A 23,506-nucleotide genomic window follows, 5' to 3' on the forward strand; every position below is an offset into this window, starting at 1 on the left:
AAAAAGATAATGCAGGCCTCAACCACCCGGCGCCTACCACATGGCAGCTTCACTTAAGTCATTTACGCCCGAATGTATTAGGAAGGGCACTGGAACTTCTAAATAAAGCCTGCCTCACTACAGCATTTGATGTTTCCCCATCTAGGAGATGCCAGCAAAACACATGTTTGGGGAAAGAAAACTCTTCAATCTTGCCTTCTAGTCAAGGCTGTGGGCTTCCAAAAATGGAGCCCACAGGCATCTATCACTTGTGCAGGGCATACTATCAATCCTAGCACACGCACATGTACAATGCATGAGATGTCGGCATTCAGGATTCCAGGATAATCGGCAGTAGTGGAATTTTAAATTAATGAGCCTGCAAGCATGCATTCAGGTCTTGCAGGTAAAAAGGCCTAACACTGTAATTCATCAACTACGGTAGGGTGCCAACACCATGAGGCACACATGAAATCTGCATCAGGGATGGTAGTCCTCTGTCACTATAGGAGGCTGCCCTCCAGATTCATGACAAGGTCCACAACTTATCGTCAAAGACAGGGCCCAGTTCAACGTGAGCACACAGGATTAGTGTGTGTATTGACCAAAAATAAAAAAATGGAGCACAGGTACATGCAGTTTGGGAACGCAGGAACATTAAAGTTCCAACAATATCCGGCAAAGCAATGGGACCAAATGGCATACCAGTTAAGCTCTATAAAAGGGTAGCGGGGACCATAGCCCCGCACTTGCTACACATGTACACCGACTGCTTGACGATGGGCGAGTTACCACTAGACCAGCGAACAGCCACAATAGTGGCAATACCCAAACCAGGCAAACCTGCTGAAGACTGCACCACGTATCGCCCGATATCATTAATTAATGCAGAGGCAAAAATGTTGGCAAAGCTATTGGCAATTAGGCTAACGCCGCACCGGTTGACCCTGGTCCACCCGGATCAGTCCGGATTTATGCCAGGTCATAGTACGGCATTAAACTTGCGGCGCCTGCAGGGAGTAATGGCCCGTATTCCATATCTATAGGAACCGGCGGTTATACTCTCCCTGGACACTAGAATGGCGTTTGACATGGTCGAGCGGCCATTTCTATTCGCAGTCCTTCGTCACATGGGCTTCGGCCCTAAATTTTGTGCATGGGTCCGCCTTTTATACACCAAACCTGTGGCGCACGTTACGGCTAATGGGCACATCTCTAATGACTTTCCTCTAGCGAGGGGCACATGTCAAGGCTGCCCCCTGTCCCCGCTGCCCTTTGCCCTGGTACTGGAGACGTTGGCGGCATGGAACAGGTGGGAGCCAACGATAAGAGGACTCAGGAGGGCAGCAGGATGGGAGGACCGCATCTCTCTGTATGCGGACAACATCTTATTATATATGGCCTCCCCCAGGCGTTCCATACTGGTCCTCCTCAATATATGCGAGCTCTTCGGACGGGTGTCCGGGTACACCATTAACTGGTCCATTAACTGGTCCAAATCCACCTTGTATGTACTACACTGCCCCCCCCACCACAACTTCCTATAGATTGCCCGCTTCAGATCACGGTCGACACGTTTAAATACTTAGGTATCTATGTCACGGCTGACTCGGATGACTTCTTCAAAAGAAACCTGATGCCCCACTGGAGCGCCTCAAAAGGGACGCAGCACACTGGGGGTTATTGCCGCTGACTCTTCTGGGGAGGGTAGCGCTTTTTAAAATGATGGCGCATCCTCGATTCCTATATGTGTTGGAAAATGCTCCATTCCCGGTACATCCAAGCTATTTTAAAGCAATTGCAGCCCAGGTCTCCAACTTAATTTGGGGAAACAAACCGGCACGCATAGCGCAGGCCAAGCTAGTACGGGGGTGGTATGATGGGGGATAGCGGTCCCAAATATACAACTATATTACAGGGCGGCGCAATTGAAGGTGATTAATCAGTGGGTACACGTAGCACAAGCAGACCCTGCATTTAAGGCTGACAGATTTCTATTAGGAACAGGAAGTATGCTGTCCCCCCTCTATAATAAGAAGCAAACTCGTACATTAATAGGGCCCACGAAACACACAGTTACCATAGGGCAAGCAGCACAGGCAAAACTGGGCTGGCAAGGGGTCATAACCCAACTCACTCCTCTATGGGACACGGGGAAACTGGGACGACTTAGGAATAGTAAGGACTTTGATCAATGGGATGCCATCAGCATATCCACGGTGGATAACATGTGGCATAAGGGGGGGAGTGACCACCTTCGAGCACCTCCAGCAACAGTACAAGTTGGCGCCCACTGAAATCTATCGATACACACAGATAAAGCATGCATTGACAACGGCCCTGCCGCCTGGTACTGCGGTCCCGGAAGCTTCCCCTCTGGAGGATAGGTTACTGACAGACTACAAGCATAAGCGGGCTACGTCATTTACTTACCGCAAGTTAGTTAACCTACCGGACCCCACGACGCCACTTAGGGACCAATGGATCCGCGACGTGGGTGAGCTGGATGACACCGCGTGGCAGGAGGCACTGTCCTCACCAAGGGAAGTGGGTATACCCTCGAGACTCAAATTGGTGCAGCTTTAAGATGGGTAGAGCCTCGCACCCATATTGTCTTAGGCGATATGGGGAGGAGGGTACCTTTTATCATACCATATGGCAATGCCCGAAGATTAGGGTCTATTGGATGAAGGTGATGAGGACGATTTCGCAGGCAGAGGGAGTGTCCCTCTTGCCGGAGCCCAAAAGTTGTCTGCTAAATGTATGGGAACCAAATGACTTAACACAGTAGGCGCAAGACTGGGCAACATTGGGGGTCATGATGGCTAAACGCAACATAGCGCAGAAGTGGGGGGCGGAGGAGGTGCCGTTGCTTAGCGCATGTTGTAAAGATATGGACACGGCTATGGTAGCAGAGAGAACAGTGTTCATTAACCGCGACTGCCCTAAAAAATGGAACAAGATCTGGGGGGCGTGGAATAAATATAGGGGTAACATCTGTGACCCGCCAAGAGAACAGGCGGATGAGAGCTTTGATGGGGACCAATAAGGAGGGAGGAGGATGTTCAAGGTGTGCTAATGGGTATGAATTTGATGTATTGCGCTTTAACGCAGCAAAGTGCTGGGATTGTGGTCTATTGCTTAATACTATGTATGTCCAACATATGGAAAAACTCTGCCTTGATGATGTTATATTTGATAAAATAAAAAAGATTTCACAAAAAAACAAAAAAGTTCCAACAATGCCATTATGTTGGAGGCCAAGTAAATATAGTGCAACTATGCCTCTTTCTCGTACTGTCAGCAAAAAATGGCCTGTCATTAATAACAGCTGAAGGACAGTTTGGTCAGACTTGGTCACAAACCACTGTGCTCAATGATATTCTTTGTATGGATGCAAACAATGACTGTGCACTGGCAATCAAAGCCATGTCAGAATAAGGATTCATGGAAAGTATTTGACAAATGAGAGAAGCAATCTGGCTGCTATGATTCTACTTAAGTGTGGGAGCGTAGGGGATCGGGAGGTAAGTAATGAAAGTTACATGCTTCAGCTGTAGTACACCGTGCAGAGCCAAACCAAAAGTTGAAATACTGGAGTATATGGTGTAGTAAAACAAACCAGGATAAGAATAAGCAGATGTTGTACAACGATTAACAAGTTTTAAAATACTGGCACTCAAAAGTAGAGAGAAGCAAGAGTGAGAGCTACAAAGGTTACACTGTAATGCATTGAACTACAAAAGAGTAATAAGAAATCAAAACAGTCTTACAATAGAGCAAGCACTGCTTACCCCATAAATGGTCCACTTCAGTCTGCTCACTGATCAAGGTCTCATCCAGTACAGTAGATATTATTGAAGCATCACTGATGTGGCTGTTAAAACTACTGTGTCCAATGGACATGGACATGATTGATGCACTTTTCCGTGGCGTGTGATGTATTGCAACAGCGGACTGTTTGTTGATACTTCGACTTTGCTTTGCAGTTCTAAAGAACAAAAAATGTGAATTTAATCATCCTTCTAAAGAATACCCAAGTCCCCTCTAAAATCAAAGAACTGGTACACTCAATCTCAAATTCTAAAAAATAACACAATGAAAAGCAGCATACTAAAAGGAAGGAAAGGGAAAGAGTGACTAAGCTCATGAATTTCAATTACAAACATAAAATGCTCCACGAAACTTGCAGTGGCATATGGAATCAAAACTGTGATAAACCTAACCATATCTAAAATGGCGTTCAGTGAAGACCAAGTAAGCATTCTTTTAAAAAAAAAATATTTTTAAAAACTGATCAACGATCACCAGTATATTCTCCCACCCCTACGCTGATGAAGTCCCGGTCCACAGATACAAGAGGAAGGAACCAGCACAAATGAACAACTTCATCATGAAGTTAACTTTCATAGTCTTACTATTAATCTATCCTATTTGTAACACGCAATACCAGTCTACCAAGGTAGCAATGTCAGATGTTTGAGACCAATTAAAGCCCAAATCAAGATTCAACATATGCCAATGGAAAATGTAGGGGCTTTACTAAAACCGAACTGGGGCGAAAGTAAAGCAAAGAATATTCAGGAGAGAATAAAGGCAAGAATTTCATCTTCCATTTTCTCCAACTCATCTGCTCCTAAATGAGACAAAAAAGCATCAGTCCTCCTCCAGTGATGAAGTACCATTGAGACCCACAGAAGCCTATACCATCTGGGATGAAATTAAGGGGATTGGAGTGGAATGGCCGTTAAAATTATTCTGTAATGTAGGTGAACTTCCATGGGATCAATGAATGCTGCACAGAGGCCGGACTGGGGCACACATATGAACCGAGAGGCAGCCCCACTGTGCAATTCCTAGAGCACTCTGAATGCCTCAGTGAACCAAAGAATGATGTCCTACACTGAGGAAGAAACATGTGGGTTCTAAATGACATGCTGTGTATATGGTGGGGGTTACATAAGAAACGTAATTAACCCCATTGCAAGTGAGAAAGCAATGTGCTCATAGTTGACATGCAGTCTCAAACAGTAGAGAGTGGGAGATGAAGACAGGGTAAACAAAGCTAACAACCAAAACGATGAGGCTAGAAGGATTCTCAAATTGCATAATCACAGGCCCCGCCTTTAAGAAGCACTTGATGCATGGTGGTAGGATGCTTACATGACCATATAGATAAATCGTGGGGCAAAAGGAGGAATGTGAACTGACGTCTGGGGTGGCTAAGCGTAGGTGGTCCCAGGGCTGGGTGGTCCCAGGGCTGGGTGGATGAGAACCAACACCTACTAAAGTGGTAGCCAAGACAATAAAAAGCATTGCTTGAAGGCGATTGCTGAGCAGGATCACTGGATTTTGGAAATGGGGCTGTGGGTCAGAGCACCGCTTTAATATTGGGATCAGGGGACAATCTGAACCTTCCTTAGGTGTTAAAAAATATTACAACAGAAGACCATCACTGGCATAATGGACCTCAGAGTTACTGTATTAAGGTTGGGGTGGGGGGGGGGGGGGACATGTAAAATCAGTTCTTGATTTCTAAAGACATTTTAGAAAACCATTGACAATCCGTTTTTTTAAAAAACACCTCACTGCAGAAGAGGATAGTTTAGATACAGTTTAGTTCTCGATATCATTATGTTGTATGAGTTCTTCTAACAAAGACGATTTTTGCTAGTGGTGAAAGCGATGAGCATCATGGACTAACTGATGAGGCTAGCAACTGACAGAAGGGTCTGTGACCTTACTGGCACTTTAAAACTTTGAAAAAAAAAGTCAGAATCAATGTGTGAAGCTGTTCTATACCCTGTAAATGGAATTTGAACTTGCACAGAAGAAAAATGTTAAATACCTACAGGTTCAGGCAACTGTAGTTTAGAGTTCAGAATTAACAAAAGGGGCTGTTTCAAAGATCTACTGAGCCATAGTTAATATGAACCTTACAAGTCAATGGGTCAGAATATAAAAGGGATGTTATACACTGTCCAATTAAAAGATTACTTGAATGAGACACTTTCATAACCCAAGGCAGTTACTAATCTTCGTTCAGATTAATGCAGTGTAAATCCTACATATGGTTTATGAAAGCAGAACAAGGTTCTACACAAAGGTTTAAGTAAAGATTCTTTTTTGTGGAAGCTACTCCAACGAATTAGATACATTTCTTCACATCATATGGAGCTGCTGACGACAGATTCTCACTTTCCTGAAATTAAATTCACAGGGATCAATTAGGAGTCATAGGTATACTTTCTGAGTTGACCACTCATACAGCACAGCAAGGATTTAAAAGGGGTTAACAACATTGCCCAAACATAAATGGATCCTGTAGAATCTTGGCCTGATGGTGGCACACAAGAACATCACATATGAATGGCATAGCAACAATGTACCAAGTTTGTCCGTATGACGAGTGGGCACTGATGGGTGTACAAGCATGGAAAAATTACTAGGAGGGTTGTGTGTGCCCAAAAATGGGAGAAAACTTGATACTCTTCGAGAGCCTTGAGATGCAATCTTTAAGGATACACTTAGTAAGTTGTTGGGGGCCATCTACAGCTCCAGGAGTCTGCCTTTTTTTTTTTTTTACTGATGAAATGCCCTTTAACTGGACATTTCTTTCCTGAGAGGAAATCCACATGGGTCAGTTATGCTTTTCTATGATGGACAATCTATAATTGGATTCATTTCAAGATAAAGTAATGCCAATTTCAAAACTTAATTTAAAAAAAGCTTAAAAACAAAATAACTTAGATTAAAAAAAATAGTCTACATGACCTCTGCCCTGTTTCATTCAGCAGAGGTTAAAGAAATTTATTTCGCGGAGGAACTGACAAAAAAAATCTACTGAAGAATAAATGGATACAAGGCCCCACTCTGCACAGCTTATTGTGATACCACATTGCTATGGTGTGGTCTGTGAGGATCTGCAAAACCTCCCTATGATGGTAGGAAGGCCGCCTTCAAAGCCTAGAAATGGCTTGTTACTCCAATAGGCTTATGTGGAGTCAGGCTTCCCTTGGTGACCAGAATCCCTGGTCTCCTTTCCCAAATGACCTCCCTAACCCAGCAGTGTCACATCCACCACTATCATCGGCTATGGGCGGGGAAGGTAGAGGGGCTTGCCGCTGGTCTAATTGCAGTCTAGTAACCACCATGGCAGATCGAATGCAGTCTCCATCAAAATCCGAATGGCCTCCGGTAGGTTTCCTTGGTGCTGGGTCTTCTGGAACATCAGAGTTCATTTCACATCAGAGTTCATTTCACAGCCCGAATATACCACCTGGTGTAGTCAACAAGGAGGATGCAAGAACCAAGAAGACTCACAGTTACTCTCACCAAGACCCAGGACCGAGGCCGAACCATCAAGAACATAGCGCAAATGCCCTGGACTCGTTGCAAAGGAGGGACAGCCATGAACTGTATAGCATTCAGGACTACCTCGACAAAAGCAAGTCGGTGCAAAGGAGTCTGGTGGTCCTTCGGCTCATTGATGAACTCCACTGATATAAGGAGGTTTGCTGTTGCTTGGCGTTGGTGTGCAACTAACTGTGGCGTGCCAGCCTTTAACAGCCAGTGTTGAAGGGAGGGGATAACTTGTATCCCCGAATACAGATGATGGGCATGACCACAGACATCACTTTCATAAACACAGGCGCGACACTGGTGAGTCCAAAGGTGGGCTAAGCCAACTGGAAATGCTCCAGGCATACCTTGAACCAAGAGGAAACTTCTGTGGGACTGAAGGACAAGGATATGAAAACAACACACGTTCTGCAGGTCCAAGGACACCATCAAGTTGCTCAGGACCAAAGAAGACAGGATCAGAGCCAGTGTCATTCTGAATACATCCTTCCATAGGAAGACATTCAGAAGATGAAAGTCTATGATGGGACACAAGGAAATATCAAGAATAGCAACCCTCACCCATTTGTGCGTTTGGAGCCCTTTCTATAGCTTTTTTTGGACAGTAAAGCACAGACCTCTTGCAACAGAATGGACAGGTGCTCCCCTGAGATTCACTCTAATGTGGGGGAACGGTTGGTGGAGCAGAATAAAAGGGTATGGTACAGTCATGCTAAAAAAGGTGAACAACTTATTTGTCAGACATGATGAATCGCCATCATGGAAGGGAATGCGGGATCCAGTCTCCCAGAGAGTAATTGTGTGCCACTAATGGCAAGCTAAAGAGGCTTGGTGGCTGTTGCCCAGGGGACGGGGACTGTGATGATTGATTCCCTTGTAGGTCTGCATGTTGCATTCCATATCCAAGTCTCTTGCAGTGGTATGTAGTGTGCTGTGGCTCTACTTTCTTTAAAATGTCCCAAAGCAGGATCAGCTCTTTTGCTGGACACTTGGAAACATGCCATTGTCCTTGCACTGCTCAGGAAACAGACCACATACCCATCTACGCCCACTAAATACAGACAGCCCTGCCTACTACTGTACTTTGCCAAAATTCTAGAGAAACTCTTCCAGACACCTCACTGATCACTTCAACGACCAGCTACTTCTTGATGCAACACAGTCAAACACAGACCCCCAAACACAGCACAAAACCTGCCCTCCAAGCCACCAGATGACATCCGAATGGTCCTAGACAGAAGAAACTCAGCAGCCATAATCTTCCTGTACCTTTCGCAGCATTCTACATGGTCTCACCCCATCCTCATCCGACACCTGCATGACAATGGAATCCAAGAATCCGCTCTCAGATGGATTGAATCCTTCTTGACAGGCAGGCTTCAGTGATTCTGCTCCCTACTCACTGGACAACTGCAACCTCATCCAAGGATTATCACTGAGCCTGAACGTCTTGAAAGCATACATGATCCCACTTGCAAGCAAACTCTGTGTACATGACATCAATGTCCTTCATTATGCAGACGACTCAGCTTCTACTCTCCCTCTCGGGCAAGACTTCCAACACAAGGACCAGGTTCCCTGCCTGCATGACCGAAGCAGCAGACTGGATGAAGACCAACTGTCTGAAACTGAACTTCAACAAGACAGAAGTTGTGGTCTTCGGAAAAAACACCTCACCTGGGGACAGTTGGCTGAACTATGCTCCACATGAACCATGCTCCACACCCTCCCCATGCCAAGAACCTTGGAATCGTAATTGACCGCAAACTCCACATGGTAACCCAACAATGAAATAGCCTCCTGCTTCCACACCCTAAAGATGCTGAGGAAAAGTAGCAAGTGGGTGCCAACCAGCAAAACCTTCACTAACACCCTTGTCACTTGAAAGCTGAACTACACGTAGACCTCTATGCTGGGAACTTAAAACATCTCAAAGGACTGGAAACTTTTCAAAACTCGGCGGCCAGAAAGATTTTTAACGAGCCGTGCCACACATACACACATCAGACCACACCTTAAGGATCATCAATAGCACCCCCATACAAAAGCGAGCTCAGTTCAAACTTCTTACTGACAACTTCAAAGCACTACAAAACACTGGCCCAGCATACCTCAACAACTGCATTTCCTTCCACACACCATCTAGACACCTCCACTTGGCCGGACTCCTACATTACACATCCGGAAACCAATTCGGGGGAGGGGGTTGAGCTTTTTCCAAAGTCACTCCTAAACCATGGAATGAACTGCCATTATATATCAGAGCCTAATCCTCTATTTAGGAGTTCCGCAAGAAGTTGAAGACCTGGCCATTCACATAGCTCTCAGCCTATGCTAGGCTTGTCTCACCTGCTCAGGACCAGGATACCACCCTGCTGCCCCTGTCCTCCAAAACCTCACTACACCTACCTCCCCAGGTCCACAACGCCAACCTGCGAGGTGACAACACATTTTAATCCTCATAACAAACACTGAAATGTGGGAAGCCAGAGCTCGCATGAACTCACTCTGCTCATGCCTGAATTCCAAATTGCATGACCAGGATAGCATATAGCTTCCTAAACAGGTTAGTGGTCAGTTGCACAGACAAGTAAGCGAGAAAGTGTAATAGTCATGGCAGTGATACCATTTTCACCAAAGCGATTTTGTTGTTTCTCAACAAGGCCAAGCCCCATACGATATTGCAATCCATGTCAAAATCAGCCAGGTAAACCTTTACCCTAATGTATGTTGTTCCCATTTATGTTTGCAGTAGAGAGGAAGCGTGACAGATTCATACTGAACCAGTAAGCTGCATATTTTCAACCGTTTACTTTTAACCCATTCACTGCCTCAAACTGCATTAGTGCATCCATTAATGGCTCACCACACCCGTCAGATTCCAGAAGACATGATAGTATGCCATCGATACAATGGGTATAACAAGGGTTGTGTATGACCAATATGTCAAGGTCCGTTACTGAGGCTTACCAGGTCTGCGAGGGACTCCATGGTCAAGGAGAAAATAAACCGTGATAATGGCTAAACTGGCTGTGTACCCCTTGCAAGACAATATAGTTCAAAACTACACCAACTATGTCGGGTCTAGCTGGGTATACAATAAAGCAATCCCTTTTAGCATGTCTTCCATTCAGTCACTTTAATATTGCACAAGTGTACCGTCAGCTAACCAAATAGAAGTCTTTTTTTAATTCAATCGCTATCACTGTCGGGTGCACTGTCAAGACGGGGGTCACCTACATTATTCAGCAACGTATTTTTATAAGGATCTTTTCACACGGAATTCCCTTGATGGTATACAGAAATTATCTCCGGAGCTTTAGTTCAAATTTGACCATTCACCCTAGAATTCTGCCTTCTTGCCAAATTTCTCCATAATACAGAAGTATACTTCCTAATCTAGTTTCAGTGGTCTTGTTTAAGAATGATGGGTTATTACAACCGTTGTCATGAAATATGAACTCCCTCTGACAAATCTGTTTAAGTGACAGAGACTGGTCAAGAACAGTGTTCAGCTGATCAGCATATTGTTTGTTCCATCATTCAAACGGACTAGTCTGGAAAGACTTTTTCAGTCTTGGAGGCCACACTTTGGAATTATTGTCCCTCCTTTTCAGTATTGCGCCGAACCTCCTAAAGTTCAGAAAAGCTATAACTCCCCGATTACTTTCTCAATATCAGGAACTTCTGTGTATCAGTTTTCGTGATCTTATCTAGCAGTACACACCCAACATCGCCTTAAATTCCATGGGCCAGTTGAACTCTATAAATAACTAGAATATGGGAGTTTCAGAACAGCATATTCTTGAGAATCAAAACATGTTCATTTCAATAGTTCTACCCACTAACTTATAGAACTAATGGGTGGTCAAACATTTCAAATAGTGTCTGAAGGTGGATGTTAAAGACAGTCTGAAAAAGTCCAGTCTCTCACAAAAGCAAAACATGAATAAAAAAGCGATTGGTGGAATGTGCAAATTAATAATCAGTCACCTGCAATTCTTCGGAATCCTGGCCAGCAGCTCAGGCTGGAACACTGCAGTGGAGCCCGACCAAAGCTGAAGTGCATATGGTAAGCTCCCTATCTGGCGAGGCACAGTGTGAATAAATAAATAAATAAATGTACAGGATTCCGGCCAACGGTAAACTTTGCTTTTCTAAAAGCCTTACAGCAAATTCAGAAACTGGTAATGTAATCTTTAGTGTTTAAGAATGTACGGTTCGGGGGGGCGTGGCTTGCGCGCCACGACGATATGGCGGCTTGCGCTTGAGCTCCGTGCTGAGCTGGAGCCGACGGAGGAATAGCGGTTGTTTTCGGCTGCCCCGGTCATCGCGGATAACGGCCGCATGGATAGGAACATATCTCGGATGTCTGGGAGAGGGTTTCCTGCTTACTGAGGCTGCCGGAACTCGCACTTTGGTTCCTGTTTGACGGCGCTCGGTGGTTTCGCGAGCGGCCGCCATTTTGTCTCCTCAGGAGTGGTGAGAGCTTTCTCCTCAGCGCGATGTCGACAATGCCACAGAAGGGCCAGGAGTGAAGTTAAACAAATACTGGTGACATTTCTTTTATTTCCTCAACTCATATGGCTTTTTCTTCTCTGTCTGCTGCCTTACTGCCTATTTTTGTATCATTTTTGTTTTTATTTTTTGCTAAGATATCGCGCGTCAGGAACTCCGTTAAGGACATTTAGTGGGGCTTCTTTGACTAATGCTTACCTGCCTTTGGGTCATTTCTGACTGTTAGGACCCCTTTTGATACCTGCAAGGTGGGATATTTTTGTGAGGTGGTTCCCTTCCCTGTCCCTGGAATCTGCCTTTATTATTTTTCTGTTCTCTTGCTAAGAGTGCGCTATCCATTTTTGCTCGTTCCCTTTTGATATATTGAGGTTTCCTTCCTCACTTGGCATTCCCTTCTCGTAATTTTTCTGGAGTGGTGTTCTGTACTCCTGCTGAGGTGGTGTGCTCTATGGCCGCGAATATGGGCCCGTCTTCAAATGCTAAAGACGCAAAGGAATCTAAAGCGTCTCTTAAAAGGGCCAAACAGTTATCTCCTACACCTGAATCTCCGCAAAAGGACCCTAGTCCCACTCTTGAGACTATCCTGACGCGCCTTAATGAGGTCTATGAAATTGCGCAGTCTACCAAGACCAACACAGATTTATTGCAAGTGGAAGTGTTAGCTATCAGAAATGATTTCAAGGCCCTGTCTCTTCGTGTTTCGGACACGGAAGCACGTATTAGTGGCGCAGAGGATTCCATGCAAAAGCAGTCCAGATTTCTTTCACAACTTGAGCGATCAATGGTTGCTTTGCGGAAGGACCTCACTGAGCAAGAAGATCGTAACCGCAGATCTAACCTGCGCATTTTTGGGCTTCCTGAGGATGTTGAGAAGGATGCGTCTTCTATGATTGATTTCCTCTATCAATGGATTCCTTCTACATTGCAAATTTCCTTCCAAAGAGATTTTGAGCTGGAACGTGCACATCGTGTTCCTACTTTTCGTTCTAAGTCTACTACGCAACCTAGGGCGATAATTTTTAAGCCACTGCGTCATCAGCATACAGAACAAATTCTAGCTCATATGCGGAAGGTTAGAGTTGTTTCGTGGAATGGTCATCGCATCTCAATCTCTCAAGACTTTGCCAGAGACACGGTCATAAGAAGGAAGGGTTTTCTTAATTTGCGGAAGCGTCTAACTGAGATGAATATCCCCTTTTCTTTTGCTGGCCCCTCTAAATTCCGCATTACTTTCAAAGGTCGCTCTAGAATCTTCGATGAACCTGCTGACTTGGTCTCGTTTTTGGATAATCAGATGGAGCTACAGATGGAACTTCAAATGGAGGCCTCGCTTGTTCCTGGCTCTGCTGGCACCTGATGCGGTTATTCATACTGCTATGTGTTTTTTTTGCCAGAATTATTGAGCTTAGTCTCTCTTAGTCCTGCACGGTGGTCTTAGTGTCCATTGTTTTTGTTGTGCTTTTGTCGGCTGTTGGTGTTCCCTCCTTATCGGTATGGTGTAACGGTCTTTTTTTTGTTGTTAGTTCTATTGTATGAACCTTTCAAGATTTTGTGGTAATGTTTCGTGTTGGTTTAACGTCACTTGTGCGCGATTGCCATCCTTTTTATTCTTTTCCTTCCCAAATTGTCTTTCCGCATATTAGGTCCCGGTCCGTTTCTTATCCTATTGTAGGATTTCTTATTTTCTATTGTTTTGGTTATGTGTATGATTTTCATCGTCTTTGGTTGTCTCATATTTGTGGAGTACGTTAGTGTTTATTAATGTATTGATTACATATTTGATTCATTGATGAGTATTTGTTGCTTATTAATTGCTATAGTTAGAGTTTGTGTTTAGCTCTATGTCACTGGTATAGCATTGATTGGTTTGTATCGTTATTATTATTAAGTGTCTTTCTCGAATAGGTCGGAATTTTTTAGCTGTTTTGTAATTGATAGGCTTATGTTTCTTCTCTTCCATGTTCATATATTTAAGATATTCTCACCTCTCTCAGTTATATGGAGTGCAACGAGGAATATGTTTTTGTGGACAGTTATCTATTAGCTTATTTATAGATTTTGCATTTTTATGTATAATCTCATTTATATTATGTATCTATCATAAGACTTTATTGTTTGATACATTAGTCTGTTACTATATGCCGCTCTCCCCTTTATTTCATTTACTTTCTTCTGACTATTATTTAGTACTCTTTGGAAGTTTTTTTTTTTCTTCTTCTTCTTTATTATTGCTCTTTTTTTTTTTTTTTTTTTTTGCATCAGCTATTACTGTTTACATCTGTTTTTTCTCTTTTTGCTTTTTACACTTTTTATGATCCTGCTTAGGCGTTTCCTTTTTCTCAAATTTGATTAACATGTCGCCTGTATAGATTTATATGGTGTACTGTTTCCAGAACGATAATTGATTCTTGTTCATATCCTTTAGACAGTTCTTCTTTTTATAATAACGCATAATCTGTTATGTTCTGTTTTGGGGCTATTTATGCTGATGGTTTCTATTCCTCATGTTGGGCTCTTTGCTCATTCCCATGTCCCCCCTTGTATGAATTCGGTCTTTTTCAGACCTTCCTTGTTGGCCCTTCTCTCCCTTTTTCTGTCTATCCTCTTCCTTTCTTCTTTCTCTCTTTTTTCCTTTTCTCTTTGGATTTCCTCCTGGGATTCTCCCGGTTTTGTGTTGATGTCTAGTGTCTGGAGGCGAGGTCTCTTGGAGGCTGTAGTTCATATATCATTTGTGCAATATCTATTTCTTCTGCTAATAGATCTATGTCTGGATTGAATGTACTCTCCCTTAATGTCAAAGGGCTAAATCATCCAGTTAAAAGGTCGAAGATTCTAGACTATTGCAAATCTCTTTCTTCGGATATCGTCCTTTTTCAGGAGACAAAGGTCTCTGTTAGGGAGGCGTTATTTCTGAAGAAAGAGTGGGTTTCTGATGTTGCTTGTTCAGATGCTATTGGTAAAAGGAATGGGGTAATCACTTTAGTCTCTAAACATTCTGGTCTGTCTATCGTTTCCTCTGAACAGGATACAGAGGGTCGTTGGTTACTATCTAAGTTGTCCGATGGTAATGCTGTTTTCTTTGTCATGAACATCTATGCCCCTAACAAGGATGATCCGGCTTTTTGGAAAACGATCACCAAAAAGCTAAATGACACCTCATTCTGGCAATCTTATTGTTGGTGGTGACTTTAATTTACCAATGGATCCTATTTTGGATAGGAATTCTGCCTTTAACTTTCGTCCCCCTCAAGCACATAAACAAATGATTAATATGTGTTCGCTGACCCATCTTCAGGATGTTTGGAGTCTTCACAATCCCACTGGCACAGGGACTTCTTTTTTTTTTCTTCCCCTCATTTGTCCTTCTCACGTATGGACTACCTTCTGGTTCACTCTTCTCTTGTTCAAGCTTCCTCATCTCCGCTTATTCACCCCATTTTAGTTTCAGATCATGCCGCGGTAACTTTCACACTTATGTCTTTTGCCCCTCGGGTAAGGTCTAGATCTTGGAGACTAAACACGGAAATTTTACATGATGTTTCCCAAGTTCGAGAGTTTTCTAATGATATTGAGACGTTTTTCCGTGAGAATGTTGGTTCAGTAAGCTCCCCGGTTGTTCTCTGGGACTCTTTTAAATGCACTTTTCGTGGTCAGGTCATTAAGTGTATGTCCAGGAGAAACGCTGCCATTAAAAAAGAGCTCACGGATTTAGCGGATGAGATTAAACGTCAGGAAGCTCTTTTTCGACAGTCTAAGGATAAGTCATGCTTACAATCTATTAAGAATTTAAAATATGCGTATAATACTATTGTCACCAAGAGAGCGCATATTGGTTTTCAGGCTCAGAAATCTAAGAGGCTGCTGTTAAAAAATCGTGCGGGCAAGACTCTTGCAGCTACATTAAAGTTCCAGGAATCTTCTAATAAATCTTCCCAAATCTCTTCTATTACTGACCATCTTGGTAAGAGGAAATTTCAGACTGAAGAAATTCTTGAGGTCTTTCGGGATTTCTATAATAATTTATATACCCCCTCTACGCAGGAGTCTTTTGAACAGTGCCAGGAGTTTTTGAAGACAGTGCCGTTGAAAGCTATACCGGAGGATGATGATAATTCATTAAATGCCCCGATTACCTCTGATGAAATTACTTCCGCGATTAAAGCCACTCGTTCCGGTAAGGCTCCGGGCCCTGATGGGTACCCTATTTTGTTTTATAAGACCTTCTTATCTGTGATTGTTCCGAAACTTCAATCGGTCTTTGATGCTTTTGTCAAAGATGGTTCTGTGTCTGGCTCTGCTGCTGATGCTACTATTGTAGTAATCCCCAAAGAAGGAAAGGATCATTCAGACCCCAAGAATTTTCGTCCCATCTCCCTGCTTAACATGGAGGCTAAGATTTTTGCTAAAATCTTAGCTAAACGATTAGAATCCTTTATCCCTCAATTGGTTAATCCTTCCCAAACAGGTTTTGTAAAGGGTCATCTTGCGCGTGATAATATCCGTACTTTTTGTCATATTCTAGGTGCTGCTAAGCGATCCAATCTTCCGGCGGCGGCCTTGGCCCTTGATGCTGAAAAGGCCTTTGATAAGGTTTCCTGGCCTTTTTTACGAGCTGTTTTATGTGCACATAATCTTGGTGATTCCTTTATCCGTATGGTTATGTCTCTTTACTCCCGACCTAGGGCTAATATAAGAGTGAATGGGGCTACCTCGTCCTTTAACCTTTGCCAGGGTACTAGACAAGGGTGTCCTTTGTCTCCTCTTTTATTTTTGTTGTCCATCGATCCTCTTCTCAGACTGATTGACGTACATCCAGACATTATGGGCTTTTCTTTTGGTTCCCATCAGTTAAAAGTAGCTGCCTATGCCGATGACGTTCTCATTTTTTCAGATGATGTTGCACGTGCCATCCCGGCTATTTCTGAGATCATTTCCACCTTCTCAAAGGTTTCAGGATATACACTGAACAGAGATAAGACAGAAATGTTCCCCTTAAATGCTTACTGCTTCTCCTCTCATATGGGCTCGGCGGGCTTTAAGTGGCAATCTAAGCAACTAAAGTATCTGGGTATTTATTTTTGTTCCACCCTTTATGCTACGGTTACTTATAATGAGTCTCAAACTATTCTTAAAGTGCGGCATCTTTTAGAAAATTGGTCTCCGAAGCATATCTCCTGGTGGGGTCGGCTCCAAACTCTTAAAATGATGATTACACCTATTATTAATTTTGTCTCTTCTATGCTTCCAGTAAAGCTCTGATGCCTTCTTTCATGATCTTGATTTAATTACTTCCAAATTCTTATGGAATAATAAAAGGGCTAGAATTGCCTATAAATTTTTGAGGAAACCCTATGAGTTGGGGGGGATGTAATCTTCCTGATTGGGGGAAGTATCAATCTGCTTTTCTAGCCTCTCAAGGTGCGCTCTGGTTTTCCCCTCCCCTTATGCATGTTCCAGCTTGGTTGCTAATAGAACAGGAATTGGCCTCTCCTCTTCCAACTGCCTCTTTCTTAACCACAAATACTCTTTTCATTCCATTTTCTAGATCTATTATTTTGGATACTGTTGCTGCGATTCGTAAAATTGATAGGAGAGTGGCGATTCCGTTGCATAAAACTAGATGGTCATCCATTTGGCGCAATTCCAAAATTAAGATTAATATTGATCCGGACTTGATGTCTTATTGGTCGGGGAAAGGTATCTCGCTTGTTAAACATTTGTATGATTCCAAAAATGACCCTCTTCCTTTCTCTACCCTGGCCCAGCAATTTTCTTTATCTAATATAGATTTTTATACTTTTCTTAAGATAAAGGTAGCACTTGCTAGATTACAGCTTCAGCCTTCTTCCCCTATGATTATGCTTTTTCACTTATGGATTAAGTCTGGTCATGTTGCATCTAGGATTTATAAATTTTTGTCGTCCGACACTTCCTACCCAAACTGTTGCACAGCAAAAATGGCTACGTCATTTCGGGCATGAGATCACCGATCATATTTCTTCAGACACTTGGCAAGATATTGGTAGGCTTTCTCTTCGTAATAAAATCGCCCCCTCGCTAATGCAATCTAAGTTTTTCTCTATTAATCTTCTTCACTGGACTCCCATTCGTTTACACGCGCTAAATCTCAAGGACGATGATCGATGTTGGAGTTGTGGGCTAGCACCTGGTGATTTCCAACATATGTTCTTTGATTGCTCTCTTCTCCAACCCTTTTGGGGTCTAGTTCACAAACACCTCATGCTTATCTTTGATATTCAGTTTCAACTCTCTTTTCCACTAATTCTTCTAGGTCCGCTGGCTGCCTCGGTCCCGTTGCCCTTAGATGCCATGGAATTACAATTATTGGATCTTTTACTATCTATTGCAGTCAAGGTAATTCTCATGGAGTGGAAATCTTTTTCTTCAGTCTCTTATCATACTTGGTGGGCATGGGTTTCTTTTCTGCGTAGTGCTCATACAGTTGATCATGCTCACCTTTCTCCGTCTATATCTAATGAGGTGTGGCTGACTCTAGATACGTACATGCAAAGAGCCTCAGAGGGTTTGGTGGCTCAATACCCTTTTGATGTGCCTGGTTAATGATGGTGTTGTTGTTGGGTGAATCCTTTGGAAATCCTCTTCTCTTTTCTCATCTTGTCTTGTTTCTTCTTTTCTTCTTTCTTTTTCTGTCTTTGCTTTCTATCCTTTCTTTCCCTTCATCCCTAAGTTATTATATGATGATGATACTTTTGATAAACACGGCTCCTGATTATCCATTGATTCTTCCTTATTCAATGCATTCCTCTGATACTTCCAGATTAATTAACTTTGTAAGGTGTTTTTTTTTTTAGTTTTAACTCTCATTTTACCAGGTTGAATGTCTTTTAGCTGATATCATTTGTATCATTCTTGATTGTATTCTATGCTTGTTTTTACTCCCTTAAAATAATAAATTCTTTTGAAATAAAAAAAAAAAGAATGTACGGTTCAGTGAGGGCGAGTGGTTATGTATAAGGAAGGCACTGCAAAATATTTGCTCACAAAACACAACTGAGAAGAAACTAATGTTTCTGCAAAACAAATAACCAGGGACAAAAAAAAGTAAACCAGGGAATCACTTTTTAATTGCTGCTCTGTTACAGTGGAGGTGGATCAGGAGGGCACTGACAGGAAGGAGCTGCTAAAGCACAGCTCTTCAAAGGAGAAAGCGCGAATGCCTATAGTGTTCCAGAATGTTTGCCAAACTGACTGACTCAGCTTCATTAAAGTAGGTGGGGTGGGGTTCCAGTCTAACCATTGTGTCTTGGCCCCTGCTCCTTTTATAGTCGAGTTTCCCAGGGCTCGTCGAAGCAATTACAATCATTTTCTCCTACGACTGGCTGCAGCCAAATGGTAATCAGCTACATAAAAAGGACCCTGTAATCCTACACTACAATGCTTTAGAGCTACAGAGGACAACGGTCTTTTACTTACTTTTTAATAGCAAAACACAAGTGCAATCTGTGAGAAAACAGAGGTTTTAGTTTTAAAAAAACAGGCCATTCTTCTTGTGGTTGATTTGGGAAATTTAGAAGTAGTACAGCAGCGCAGATATCCAGCAATGTGTTTCTGTAGATCATTGTTGTGGACTGCCGTTCTAAAAGTTATAAAATCATATCTGTGTACTTTCAAAAGGATTGTTAATTATTGTAAAGAAAAAGGCTTTTTGCAGGTTCACCCCCACTTTTCGCTCTCATTTTGACTGCTAGGTACTAGTGTAATGACCGGAATTCCCTGAGCCCTGCTAAATAGGACTTTGTGCATGTGCTCTGATCCTTAAATTAGTGCATGTTTAACCGGCTTATCTTCAATTAGCATAGCCTAACTTACTTGGAAGTCCTTAGTATATGGTGCCAGGAGTACCCAGGACCCGTACGTTAGCACATCCCCCAGGGACTGCAGCACCTGTACCCTCCTGAGTGGGACAAGGTAAAACATGGCTCCCAGTTTACCACTGCAAAGTGGAAGAGCAATTTTAAACTGCTAAATCGACTTTGCCATTTAATATAATAGCAAAGTCCAAATATCCGCTTTGAATATATGCAAGTCACTCCTAAGGTAGGCCTCACAAGTGTTGTGTTAAAGTGTAGGACTTGTGTTTTTACATGTTCCATCAGTAAAAATCCTAAATTGTCATTTTTACTGTGAAAAAGGCTGGTAGTCCCATTGGAAAGTACAGAGTTACAGGCTGACACACCAGCCCTGCTAACTTCTGAATGGGACTACTAAAGTTAGTACTGTAAGGTATCAAAAGAGTCCGTGCATTAAATAAGATTTAATGGTTACATCCAATTTAATGTCACTGTTGAGCACAGTGCAACTTTAGAAGTTGCCACTTAGTTGCAGATGGTTTCCAGTGCTTGTTTATGGTTGTACTCTAGGTCTGTCTTGCAGACAGCTTTCTGCCCTCCTGGGGAGACGTGCCAACTACTCCCAGGAGAGATAATTTAAACCTGCCACTAGAGGAGGTGTTACCTGCTGCAGGCAGGAAGTCAAACGAGTATTCGCCCAAAAGGCGAGCATCAAAGGTGAAGCCGCCTTGGAAGGGCGAATGGGGAAACACGTGGGAGAGGAACCACTCTATTGTTTAGGTAGACAGGCTATCAATACGAACAGGGAAGGGGAAACAAGTTGTCAAACTGGTTTGCCAGTGGTGTGCAGCCTTAGGATTGCCACACCTCTGGGTTGGGTTGGGTTAGGGAGCTCTGAATGCAGAGACAGGGATTCTGCCAGTTTGGAAGTAGACAGAGCAGTGCATCCTGGGATATCCAGATGTCACATTTCCCAGGAAGTGATCAGCGGGGAGGGAGGAAGGGAACCTGGTAGTCCACTGGCAACCAACCGCATCATACCCTGATGCCATTTTCTGAGAAAGAGTGCCCTGCTGAATAGTGGAACCAGCAAAGAGAGACTGCACTGTCATGGACTGCACCTGGTGTCCAGCAAAGGAGAGTGACTGTGCCTGCTGTGTACTGCTCTAAGAGAAGTTTTTTTTCAGAAGCTCAGTCAAAAAAAAAAAAGACACTCAAAAAGTCAGCTGACTGGTCTCCTGTTGCAGCACAGAGACACAAGAGCTGAAGAAGCTGGCTGAGGCAAGTTGGTGGCTTAAAGTATTCAACCCACTGCCGTGCTGCACCAGGGACCAGGATCCGATACACAAAGTGGCACTTGGGTTTGCAGAGGCAGGGAGTGTTGTCGAATTGCAACTGGAACCTCCAGAGTACGCGTTATCAACCCAGGAGGATTGGCATGTGACCGCAATACTGGCCAAACAGTAGTCCAGTGGCGACTGGGCTACTGCCAGCACCAAGAGAACTTTGACCAGGATCGCCTCACCCCCTTCGTGGATCAAGGAGTAGTTGCAGCAAGAACCCTGTCGACCACATCGCATCCACAGTATCCTTAGAGTATCTTCAGTAACCTTTATCCCTTGCAACAGGACCATTTTCATAGGATATCGCAGCAAAGGATAAAAGTGCCTGGAATAGACTGAAGACTGCCTTTACCTGCTGAAGTAACTTTCTGAGGACCTTTCTGGTGCCTCTGACTGGCTCCTTACTGGAGTTGGTTACCTAAAGTGACTAAGTAACTGCGGTACAGCTAGCCTAAATGTTTTGATGAATATGTTTCCAAGTATCAGCTTTATTGAATTTGCCAATGCCTGCTTTGATTTATTATGTATTGTAAATTCTAGATCTCTGGAACCCTCTGGTGGATCTTTTTCATTGTGGCATCTGAAAATGCGTAAAAATACTGTCTACTTTTATAAATTTGTGTCCGATATCTTTGGTGTCTTGTCAATTTCTTCAATTGTTTTGGTGGTGTTTAAATACTTTACACTTGTTCCTTTGTGTAAGCCTTGCTGTTCAGATCCACAGCTACAGAGTTGAGCTGAAGGTTTGACAAATGAAACCTATTGTTCCTAAAGGGGTAGGTGAGAGAATTACATGGCGAGGTCGCACAACCACACCCCCTTTCCTCACAAGTATAATGTGTAATATGGTGGTTTTTCATTGGTTTGATGATGGCTTCAGTGGTACAGTTTCAGCAGTTGGAAGGTGCTGAAAAGGGTACTACTTCTTTCGAACATTCTGAAGGTCCACAATCAATGACACAATAGGGCCTATGCCCTTGGGATTCCTTGGTAAAAGTAAATGTATTAATTTCATAAGCTGCTATTCTTCAGAACATGCCAGCGAAGAGCAAATCAAGGTATCAAAGAAACTGGTTACAACAGTAGATGAAACAATGCTTCTATATATCAAGTACAAAACTATATAATCAGTCAAAGTCACATAGGGGTATCTCGGTGGGAAGGGCGTATTTGATTACTTGAGCTCCGGCACTAAATTGTACACTAAAGTCTTACAACAGAGAGCAGGCTTTGATTAAGTGTGATATCTTTAAGGCCTTGCAGCAGACTTTAAGGGTAGCAATGGGAAGTCTATTTGTTCACTGGAAGTAAAGTAACCTCCTATGTACATATCGCTATACTGCCCTTTTGAAAAAAATCTTTTGTTGTAAGCATTTGCAGAAATTGTGCTCAACATCTACAACTAGCCAAAGGGTGCTGTTGATTTCTGTGACCAAATGAAGTTCATTTATGATAAATTAAGAACACTTTATTTTATGTGTATTTGTTGTATCTATATTATCTTTACAGGGCTGTTCAGTCTAAATAAATGATAGTATTTCTTAATGGAAAAACAGCACAGGGATCTTGAAAAAAGGCAGATATAGACATTGTCCAAGAGAAAACAGTTGCAGTTGGTGGGGAAAATAATTTCAGTGGAGACCAAACTAAAGGCTTAATTCCATTGAGATGGGAGCTGAAGCACAGCTGAGGGAGAATGCAAAAGGAGGTAAGTACGTGCACTTCCTTAATTTTAAAGGGATAGTGCTGGCACTTCTCAGCACTAAACAGGTGCTCTGGGAGAAGGAGTACTTCCCCTTCTATATTTCCATTTAAGGAACTGGGAAATACAGAGTGAAAACTGGATAAATTGACTGCAATCAAATCAATTACTGGTCCTTTCAACACTCCTTGTGGATTAATGATAAGGGAAAGAGAATTTTGAAGAAAAACAAAAAAACACTTTCACTAGAAATAGACATTAGAGTCTTTGTGCGGCTGCTGGGCAGGCTAAGGATTCAGTTTCCAGGAAAACATATTACTCATCCTTAAGGCTGAAGCAGCTAACGAGTTTGTTGACACAACAAGGGCAAACTACTCCAGTTAAACGAAATTCACAGCAATAGCAGTAGTGATCTTTTCAAACTGCACCGGTCAAAATCCTGCAATTTCCACATGCCTTGTGTCTGCTCCTACAGTTTCAACTGCGCACAAAACTCAACAATAAATCAACACTCTTTTTGTTAGGAGGGCAACAAAATCTCTTGTTCATATATTTATAAATGTTTTAATATAACTAATTGCTTTAGATCCCAAGTTCAACAGTGCAATATTTCCTTCTGTTGGGAGTTATTCTCCACACGCTGGAATTTCACTCAAAAAAATATTTATTGTAATCAGTTTTCAGTCATTTTTTGGCAGACCCAGCCAACATGTTTCATCCCCTGTAGGGACTTCAAAAGGGCAAAAATGTTTTGGGAACCAGGAACTTCC

General features: G+C 42.8%; 1 protein-coding gene across 8 annotated transcripts in view; it reads right to left on the minus strand.

The window, feature by feature from the left end:
- The window catches only part of SUN1 (Sad1 and UNC84 domain containing 1), a 406,387-nt gene that overhangs the window by 207,940 nt on the left and 174,941 nt on the right, over positions 1-23,506 (minus strand). For all 8 annotated transcript variants that reach the window (XM_085629317.1, XM_085629315.1, XM_085629312.1 and 5 more), the window contains one exon: positions 3,774-3,970. In XM_085629317.1, coding sequence (XP_085485443.1) covers positions 3,774-3,970 — 197 coding nt within the window. The remainder of the gene's footprint in view (positions 1-3,773; positions 3,971-23,506) is intronic.

Source organism: Triturus cristatus, chromosome 10, assembly GCF_964204655.1.
Source record: "Triturus cristatus chromosome 10, aTriCri1.1, whole genome shotgun sequence".
NCBI lineage: Eukaryota > Metazoa > Chordata > Amphibia > Caudata > Salamandridae > Triturus > Triturus cristatus.